General features: G+C 33.5%; 1 protein-coding gene across 2 annotated transcripts; it reads right to left on the bottom strand.

Annotated features, from left to right (window-relative positions):
- Positions 1-1,854: 1,854 nt before the first annotated feature.
- On the bottom strand, positions 1,855-10,344 carry Verm (vermiform). 2 transcript variants are annotated; one of them, XM_064058120.1, is made up of 5 exons: positions 10,142-10,344; positions 8,950-9,067; positions 5,137-5,270; positions 3,301-3,450; positions 1,855-3,243 (listed from the first exon to the last, which is right to left on the bottom strand). In XM_064058120.1, the coding sequence occupies exons 1-5, from the start codon at positions 10,188-10,190 to the stop codon at positions 2,087-2,089; spliced, it is 1,608 nt and encodes a 535-aa protein (XP_063914190.1). In that variant the 5' UTR covers positions 10,191-10,344; the 3' UTR covers positions 1,855-2,086. The 2 variants fall into 2 exon arrangements, with proteins under 2 accessions (XP_063914190.1, XP_063914191.1); XM_064058121.1 differs by lacking the exon at positions 5,137-5,270 and adding an exon at positions 4,892-5,004.
- Between the last annotated feature and the right edge of the window lie 200 nt (positions 10,345-10,544).

Here is a 10,544-nt window from a genome sequence, read left to right as displayed (position 1 = left end):
TGCGAGGTTGAAGGTCTCGCAATAGAATTGGGTAGTAGGTACATGTGAACTTTATAGGGAACCATTTTCAAGCCCTTTTTTAAAATTAACTGTGTTACATTTTTTCATAAATACCTTTGTTATTTTATTTTTGTTATTTACCAATCGTAAATTGTCCACTTCCTGTTGTTCTGAGTTCAGGGTTTTTTAGAATAATGCACTTGTATCAATGTAAAATCGAGTTGTTGAACCCCTTGAGCCGCCGTTGACACTTTGTTCAGAATGGCTCACAGACGGTGACTTAAAATAATTCATGCATTAGGCTTCAGGCGTGAGAAAAGTCCTGTCTAAATAAACTTAGGCAAATTTAAATTTCTGATTTAAATGTTGTTTTGTAACTAAGGTATATTCCCCAATAAAGTGAATATTGTATATTATGTTAATCATTTAAAATAATACTCCTAATTGATTTCACAATTTTCTAAATGAATAAAAAAATACATATTCTTTGTTCTTTTTTTTGTGAAGTAATAACTATTATTTTGTGATATTTAGCGTTTTCTTAAAAATTCATTGTAGTAGAGTATTACAAACTTTGTTGTAAGCTTGAGGGTGTATCACTTTTTGTTGCCAACGTGTGAATTTTTTTTCAGGACGTGGCGATGTAGGACGTAGCGAAAAAATCGCTAATCACAATTTCATTCTTTCCAAAAACTTAATGGAGCGATCTTACAATTGTGTAGGTATGGTTTAAAATTTATAGTGTCCACGTTTCTCTATTGGAGGTTTAGTGATATATTCATATTTTTGAGAATAAAATTTTATAATTGTAGTTTGTCCTAGAATCTACAAAAGAAACTTTCTTGAAATTTTGACAAAATACTAACTTGTATTTAATGATTGTAGAACAACGGTAAAATTGTAGATGTTTGCCTTTTAGTAATGCATTTATGTTCAGTAAACTGCATACACTCGTTATTGAATAAATTATGATTGAATGAATTAATTTTATTGATTAAATGAAAAGTACTCGTAGTAGTAGGGAAATCAATGAAATTAAAATAATGGTGTTGTTTCTTAATAAATGCAAGTCAATCCCGACAAATCTACATGTTGATGAGGCTTTACCCAACTTTCCCAAAATTTTGAAAACGACGTACTACTTTTTATTTGAACATGGAGACGTTATTATAGAAAATAAAATTTCCAGAATCAACTTTTATAATTAATTGATCTCCACAACTAAACTTGTTTGACCATACTTAGGAAAGGGAATTTTAGACTACTCTTTATGGGTAATCTTAAAAGCGTAATCTTGTCAGCATCTCACACTTTGTTCCATTTTTCTATCTACTTTTATTCTGTACACATAAATTACACTATTTTAAAAACAGCTTATTGTTAAATGCTATTTTTATTCATTACTAAAAAATATTTGCTGTTGAAACCCAAATCTTGCGAAAACTTCTAACTGAAATATTTTTTTTCTGCTAGGGCTACTCACGGATATGTGGAAGTCACACTATTATCTACATTATCAAAAATATGGTGGCAAAAGTTTATTAGCAACCGTGATATTTTACAATTACTCCTTCTTTGCTTACCTCCCCAATTAAACACATTGTTCGAGCTTTATAAAGTGATGCGTTGCCTATACAATACAGGTAAATTTCAAAATATAGTTTTTATAAAAACTGGGAATTTTATATTATTTATTTGTCTCCCCTACGAAGTAATAATCAAACTGCTCCAGCAAAACTTTTGTAGATAAATTCAGTTAGAAGCGGAGTAAATCTGCATTACGTTAAACAGTACATACGGCAAAAGAATCTTGCTATATTATTCTGCCTTTGGTTTTTGATATTATTCTAGTGGTAAAATTAATTTTATTTATTTTTATTTTGTAACAAAAATTTCACTTCACAACACAACTGACATTGTATAATATAAAACAGTAACTTGTGGCAAGTTATTAATTAACTATTTGTTTAAATTTAAAACCTATTCAAGTCATATTTAAAAAGATGTAATAGGAAACTGATTATAGCTATATACAAAGTCTTTTAAGTTAAAGAAACTCAATCTTAAAATTTAATAATAAAATAAATTATTTCCTAACTGAGAAACCATCCCCTGTGGGATCGAGGATCCAGGGGTAGTTATTAGGACATTCCATGCAAGTAAAGAGACGTAACGTTTCTCCGGGAAGCTCCCTAGTATTGAGAGCACATGAATTAGGCAACGAGCAATAAGGTTGTCCCTTAATGTCGCACTTCTCTTTCCATTCTTGGAAATCACGTAAACCGTTCAATTCTGTAGGATTCTGCATCCACTGGATGACTTGGAGATTAGTTACGAAGTAAACATCATTACGCAACAACATCTCTTCGATGAACTTAATGAGTTCTTCTTTAAATTCTTTCTTGCTCTTCAACCAGGAAGCATGGAAGTGAAGACCCAATGGAGCACGGTTGCTGTTCAAGTGGCGGTTGAAGTTGTGTCTGAGAAGACGGGCAAATTGGTCTCCGGTTTGAATATTCGAGCAAGAGTCGACCATATGACAACCTGGCAAAGATTCGTCGAAAGTGGGATCGTCACGTCTGTCCAACTCGTTCATGACCATTTCCCATACTGGGTGGCTACGACTGGGGCAGTTATGGGCGTTACCGTTGCATTTGTGGGGCATTCTGAAGTACAAAGTGTAAGGCCAGATGGGGACACGACCTAAAGAAGCAGTAATGGAAGCGTCATAGACGAAGAACTGATCGGCCATCATTTCGAATTGTTTGTTGCCTCCGACTCTCAAGTACGGAGCACGAACTCCGATAATGGAACCATCGGTGATGTTAGCGAAACGTTCGACGATCAAACGAGCTCCAGCCATTTCGGCTAACCAGTCGTCGTAGGAACCTTGGCTCCAGTAGTTGGGGTCTTCCTTGTGGGTTAGAGAGAAAACGGCAATTTCGTGACCACGTCTATGCAAATCTTGGACGGCGGAGTAGTTCGTGTATTTGTGAGAAACGAAGAAAGTGCCCCTGATTTGACAGCCGTTGGGATTGTTGCGGGTACCGCTGAAGATTTCCTCGTATAAATCGATGTTGTCAATATTGACGGCACCGTTAAAGGTCAGGGTGATCATCTGAGGTACGTTGGCTGGTTCCAGTTGTCCAGGAATTCTGGTGCCGTCAGCGGAACAGAAGCAGTCTGGCAAAACGCATTGGGTTTGGTCGCAATCAGGTGCTCGATTTGGATCAGTTTCAACAGCTGCGAAGGACGTATTATTGTAGAAATGCAAATTCAGATAAATAATTAATCACTTACTGCAAGAATTTTCGTCAGATTCGTCCTTGCAGTCCGGTTTACCGTTGCAGAATAATTCTTTGTCGATACATTCACCATTACCACAAGACAATTTTCCGTCGGGACAAATCGGTTCGTCGGTTTTGAAGTTAGGTAACGCCTTGCGTGGTTCTAATTCATGGAAAAATAGTTAATACTGTTCTGTTGTTTTGCGTTCCATAATTTCTGTCGTTTCAGTTTTTTCGCGCAAACAATTTTTTAGCAAATTTGAGAATTGATTAAATTCTTTACGTAACAGTGAAGGTTGTCACTTGTAGAAAATAAAGTGAATGTCATTGCTTCGACTGCGAATGTCATTTCCGGTATACGGAAGTAACATACGAATAACTTTCAGCAACACGGAAATGTGTAACTGTAAAAAAAGTGGAAAGAATTCTACGCAAACAAGTTTTTGTGAATTTTTACAAGTTTTTTTATACTTCTCTTCACTTGAAATCGTATATAATTTGATCCAGGAAGAACCTTGTAAGACCGCAAAAGTTTTAAAAATGTGAAACAACAGATATTATTTATAGCCATATCCACAAAAGGCTCGTGAAAGATAATGTTCTATTTTGTGAATATGACCCTGGTTTGAATAAAACTTAGAAGGTGCGCTATGTACACAGTGTAATAATTGGGTGTGTTCTTTGTGACTGGCAGTTGTATCTAACTAGCAAATATGTACATCTTATTTTTTCTATTTGTACGCTCTTTCATTTATAGAAAGTAGACGAAGAAACTGAAAAAATGATTAATAAATACAACACATAAAGAGAAAGATAAAAGTTGTAGAAAACAGTAGGAAAAAACTAAATGATTTATTTACTCGTATACTCGGTTATACGTTGCAAATTCTAAACATTCAGTCAGATGTTTTTTATTACACGGTTATTCAATTGAGAAAAGTTACAAATACGTTCTGTTTTATTTGGAGCACCAGTTCCACACCTTTTTCTAGTGCCCCAATAGAACAGAAAATGGAGTAACTACGTGTTTTTAACCTTTTCCAATTATTTTAAAAAATTTTTCTTTCGTATCTTCTTTTTCGACAAGGTGTTTTTGAACGAAGCAAATAACCATTTAGTTTAAATTTTAGGTAAAAATTTAATACAATACTTTTAGATAAAGACTGAACATACAAGAGAGAAAAGAAGGAAATGAACAAAGAAACACAAAGTGAATCTGGTTGGATAATGATGACACGATTTTAGAATGAACTGTACTAGTCAAGACAAATACTGATAGACTGAAGACTTTAAAATAACTACAAGTGTTGTGTAAGGTGTACAGTGATGTGTTATCCACAAATGCAGTAACAGTTAGTATGTCTTACATAGTATAGACCACCACCATCCCACACCTGTTAGTACATAGCAAAAAGCGCATGCAACAAACGAATTAATCCAGCTTAAAGTTAGAAAACACCATCTACTTTCTACACGTTTCTTTTCCGGACAGTTGGTAACTTTTTGTACAACGTTTCAAATTCGTCGCCCCGTTGAAGCCGAATCAGCGGTCGCATAATTTCTACAGACACCGTTCCCTTACCGCACTCGAAAGTGCGACTTACTCTCAAGTTTATCACAGTTATTGACTTTTCCTTTCCAGTCACACGTTTGTTTATCGATGTCAAATGCCAATCCGCTGGGACAAGTGATTTGCTTTAGACCGGACTTAGTACACCTGTACGTCAAAATGGGGGCTTAATATCAGGTTTTGACCAAGAAATACTGACGATACGTGGCACTGATTTGAATAAGTTTCTCGGGGACAACCGGCTAGGTATACGTCACTATTTCTTCTTCATCGACTTACTCTCTATAACATCACAGTTGCTGACTTTCGTTTTCCAGTCGCAAGTTTGGCGTTCAATGTCAAAAGCTAAACCTACTGGACATCGAACAGACGCCAATCTTGTGGCGCCGTTGTTGTCACTGTTTTTGTCGCACCTACACCACAAAATCAAATTTATTTATGTCATTAAAGCAGGAGTCAGGTGCCTTCCTTTTGAAAAGGGAACAATTTCACCACGGTTGTGTTGCAGTAATAACTAACGTTTACTCGATTGAGATCGAGACTTATAAGTTAGTCGGTACCTGATCTGTCAGAATAATTATAGACTGGTCGAACAGCTCAAAAGCGAATGAGGTTTTAAACTAGATTTTTTCGTAGTAGTATACAGATTTATTAACTAGATTCGAATTCTGACAGCATAATTACTGTCCACTGATATTTTGCAAAAACATGACAGTAATATGTAAAGTGGAATTATACTTATATGTTGCCACTATTACCGTTTAAAGAAAAAGTACCTATTTGACTTACAGCGGACCATAATTATTAAAGTGGAACCAAAAAAGTAGTTTTGTAATTTTTTGGCTAAAGTACTTATTAGCGTTAGTATAGATCAAATGACTACTGAATTTTATGAAAACATGTAAAAATCGTTTTAAACTAAAGATGTTTCCATGAATATGACTAATATGAGACAAAACAACTTCTTATTAGAGCCAGTAGTTGTAGTTTTAATTTGCTATAATTGTGGCAACGTACATTCTTGGCATAAACGTAGCCAACCGTGTAAATTTTTAAAATCAGAATGTCAGATGCGTGTAGTCTTAGTAATTATTATAGCCGACAATGACATTTTAACTTTTTTCACTTGGAATCACATAAGATATAATCAAGCGATATGTTACAGAAAAATTTTGAATTCAGAATAGTGAATTGTCATATATCTCGATGTTTTGTAATACCTTGGTTTTCTTTTTATGATGTGTTAAATCAAAAAAGTTTCAAAATTTTTTAACTCCTCAGAATTTAAAATTTACCTTCTAAAAAACATTCTGCTTCTATTTAATTTATGATAATCTAGGAAAAAATAACCTAGAATGTACTACAAATTATGTTTGTGTTCATTTTTTCTACAAAAAAAATGGAGATTGATAGATGTGTTCATCTCTATTTTATTGAAATTATTTGAAAACTACTACTTGTATGCTAATAAATTCAACAACAGAGAATCTATAAAATGAAATTTATCTAGATGACAACATGGACCGATGCATTTCAGGTTCCACTTTTCTTTTATAAGTAAAATTAACTCAATTTTGAGCTTAAAAAAATGCCCACAATACAAAACAAAATATTCGAATATAGATTATTTTTCAGCAGTTGCTGAAATACTAGAAATATGATTGAAGCTGATTATTTTTCTTCAAAAATGATCCGTGTACATGGTAAAGATGCAGATGACATTTTTATATCCCATTTATGTAAAAGTAAAGTGACATAACTTTCATGTAATAATTTTTTCAAAAAACATTAAGTTTGCTTCACGCAATTCTAATAATAATTTAAAGTAATTTTAACAGAATGAAATATACTGTGTATATTTTTGTACACATGTTTTTAAATATTTGAAATTTTGCATAGTCCAAATTTATTTTTTGGTAACTATTTTTGACTTTAGAATGCGGACGTGCAATAAAATTACATTAAATCCAGCAATTACTCACCTGAAAAGAAGGTTTAAAAATCTTTAATTTAGAAACTGCAGTCGCATTTGAAAAAATTAAGTGACCTTGAAAGCTAGTTTATCTCATTAATTATTAAAAAAAGTCATAGACCAAAGTTGTATGGTTCTTTGAGAACTATATTCTTATTTTTAACTATACCGAGTTTTCTGTTTTTAAGGCGTTAGACACACCTTAGTTTTTTTAAATGAAACACCCTTTATAATTTTACATAATCCCATTAGTCTCTTCCTAGGTTTTATAATTACAGCTTGTTTTTGAAATTCCGATTCGACGTTGCCACGTTATTCCAATTTTCTTGAAATTTTTTGGCAATGAAAGGGTTCACAAAAAATCGGAATAGGGCTATTTTTAAAGTATCTCTTACAATATTTTGTGGAAGGATAACACAAAAAATAGAATAAGATGCAGTAATAAAAAATATATATTTGAGAGACTGCAATATCGATATTTGAAAATTGTAATAATTAACAAATTTTTAACATTCTGCACAAGATAATTTTATTTCAGTTATACTACAACAAAGCGCGTATCTTTATTTATTTCTTCTCAAAATATTGTAACATAGATGTTAAAAATAACTTTACTGCGATTTTTTTGTAAATTCTTCCATTACTAATAAATTTCAAGAAAATTAGAATAACGTGGCAACGTCGCATCGGTATTTCAAAAATAAACGGTAGTTATAAAGCCTCAGAAGAGGACAACCAAAATTTTACAGTCGGATCTGTAAAAGTTCCAAATATTTCCTACATTACAAAAAGTGCCCTTAGTTTCAATCAGTCAATAAATACGAATTAAAAATTGTTTAAATTATAAAACTATTTCTTTCTAGATAAAAATACCTTTCTTAATTTTGTAATAATTTTATTGCGATATTTTGCGGTTTGTTTTTAACTGAAAAATATAAAAAATTGTATTATATTCAAAATACTGTTTTCAGAAAAACTGGAAATACATTTGTTTTTTTTAATAACGAGAAACCAATGCAAAAACACGATCAAAGGCAGCCATTTTCAACTCAAACGTTCAAATTGACGATAATCTAGCAAGACGAAAATTCCATGAAAGACAAATCTTCAAAAATCTATAGCTGATCGTGTTTTTTATTGCTTCCTCGGCATATCGAAAACATTTCAGCCGAAGGTTTATATTCTAGAAATCAGAAAGATCCCCATCTTTATCGTCCTTAATAGATCAGTCCCTGTATTCACAGTTATAACTAATCCTAACATTTTTGGAAAAAATGTCAGTTATTTACTTTTTTGATTCGAAATTTTGAATGCAATGTAAACAAAGTTTCACTTTAAGTTTCATAATTAATACTTAATGTTTGGAACGAATTTGATAAAAATGCTTCGACGTGTGAAATGGTTTTTCAAGTTTTAGGAACAAACTTTTTTATCAAAATAGCGAAAGTTTTGTTTGTATCTGTTACAAACGGTAACAAATACAAAAAGAGACAAAAGTTTAGAAACGAAACTCAAAAAAATAAAACCTTTTCTTTCACAACATAGCTTGATAATAAGTTTATAGTTATTACAAAATTATCAAATTATAAACATAGAAAAATGCTTGGACGGAAATATCTGATTGTTCAATTTTAGAAAAATCTTTTTTTGTTTCCAAAGTAAGTGTAGTCAAATTTTCTTTTTTTTAATTATAACTTTTTTACATAAATGTTGACCTTGGTGTATTTATTTCATTTGTTGACAACATTTTTAGAATGTATGATTTTAGTCTTTGAACTGGTTTAAAATACGCACAACAAAAATACGGATGCTATTAAAATAAAATTAAAATTCTGGCTTCTGGTCACAGCAGTTTTGCCTGCGGTTTCAATTTTTTTATTTAATCTGTTGCATGCATTTAGGACATCCACATTCATTTCAATTGTATGTCAAAGACACGTGCAATCTGTTGTTTTTATGGAATGCCGGCCAGAAGCGTACTTGAAAACAAGCTACTGTGATGGACTGCAAATTTCAAGAATCAGCAATTGGTTTCCTAGATTTTGATAATTGTGGGATAAAACCGAATTGCATAATGCCAAAAAGGAAAGCACCTGATGCGCTACGTTCAGACATCATACCTGACTACATCTCTACAGTCACCTTCCGTCGACAGTCTGAAGTACTCGTCGGCTGGCCTGTTGTCGCAGAGCTCTTCGGCTGTGGCTTCTTCTCCTCCGTCATCATCCTGGGCAAACGCTGCAAAATCGATTTCATTGGTCAATTAGTTCGATTAGGCTTCGACAAAAATATTTTGCGAGGGGGGAAAAGAAATCCAGGTCACTTGAAAGTAGCTGTTTGAATAAGATGTAGAACAGGTTTCTACAGCCGATAAAAAGCTAAATTGTTTATATAACAATCAATTGACAATATTGAAACAATTGGAAAACTGCCTACTAAGCAATTCTATCAGTACCGCAACAAAGAAAAAATTTATCTGGTTTTGCAATGTGCACATACCGGTACTAATTCGCAGTTTACCTCCGCCTGAATCACTACCAAGCCTGTTTTATCTTATGGTAAATGTCTCGTTGAGGTTTAACAAAGAAGGTCAAAAGCCAGATGAATTGTGAAATATTTGGTATTTGTCGGGTGAATCGTAAATGTCTTTCACGTTTCTTCATTGTTGTCTGCTTCATTACTTCCAAATGTCAAACATCGACCAAATTACCATAAAGGATACACAAGTTGCAAAAACCGTGCAGAGATGATTATCTAATTGTCAAGGTTAAAGTCGCGATAGGTTTTACGGAGAAACAGGTTAAACTTGAAACCTGAATACCCAATTAGGAGAGAACTTTCTTCGCTCAGAGTTTCACTATCGGAATTGACTTCGCGCGAAAAAGATATCTCAGAAACGACGCTAAACGTTCAACAAGTTTCCTAACTGCATGTGGGTTTTACAGTTGCATGTTAGTCATAAGCATAACGATGTGGTAACAATTCTTAATGAACAAGTACAAAAAAGGATCACTGACATGAATGACAGTCAGAAAAGGAAAGTGAATTAGAGAAGTTTGATGTAACGGTTTTTTGCAATTATGATACTTCCTGATTAACAGTTTTTATGGTTCAAATGCCACGATGGTATGACCTTTTGAGGTTCTTTATGTACCAAGAGAGGAATGCATAATTAACACGAAAAAAAGAAAGCCCACTGCGCCGGGAATTTTGAAAATAAAAAAAAAGTCGTGAATTATTACCGAGGCGAGTGCGTGGGGGGATCTAGTGGTTTTTTAGAGTGGAGGGGGTGACAGATAAAAAACAACTTACCTATCCCAAGAAGTAATAAACAACACAGCCAAAAAGTTTTGGAAGCCATGCTGAAGGTTCAAGCACTAGCCAAGAAGTGGAGACTGGCAAGTTATATATTTATAGTGCGTCCTTTTCAGTATGTGCGCATGTGTAAATGGATTCTTTTGTGGCCAATCCTCCGGTACACGATGGACTGAGAACACTTTCACCGGACTAAGTTGTCGTTACGAGTTGATCTCCGCCAACTGAAAACGTTCACGATAGGTGACTCTACTTATATCTTTGATTATTTTCGACCTGAGAATTTCTCGACTTCTTCGAATCAACAAGTACCCCACTATTATTGCTCCCATATAAGGCCGTCACTTGAAATCGATTGTAACTAGTTTGATACGGGTGTTCCTAATTTCATTGTTTATAT

The sequence above is a fragment of the Zophobas morio genome, unplaced genomic scaffold (genome assembly GCF_036711695.1).
Source record: "Zophobas morio isolate AGI-343-1 ecotype UQ-CSIRO unplaced genomic scaffold, CSIRO_AGI_Zmor_V1 ptg000017l, whole genome shotgun sequence".
Taxonomy (NCBI): domain Eukaryota; kingdom Metazoa; phylum Arthropoda; class Insecta; order Coleoptera; family Tenebrionidae; genus Zophobas; species Zophobas morio.
The sequence above is the reverse complement of the archived record's forward strand: the minus strand, read 5'-3'. Positions and strand labels throughout refer to the sequence as shown.

Bases quoted from the DNA above. Each gene is read 5' to 3' on its own strand.
- Verm (XM_064058120.1), bottom strand. From the start codon at position 10,190: ATGGCTTCCAAAACTTTTTGGCTGTGTTGTTTATTACTTCTTGGGATA. The intron at 9,068-10,141 runs GTAAGTTGTTTT...TCGATTTTGCAG, and splicing joins TTTATTACTTCTTGGGATAG to CGTTTGCCCAGGATGATGAC. The intron at 3,451-5,136 runs GTAAGTCGATGA...TCCATGAATTAG, and splicing joins CAACTGTGATGTTATAGAGA to AACCACGCAAGGCGTTACCT.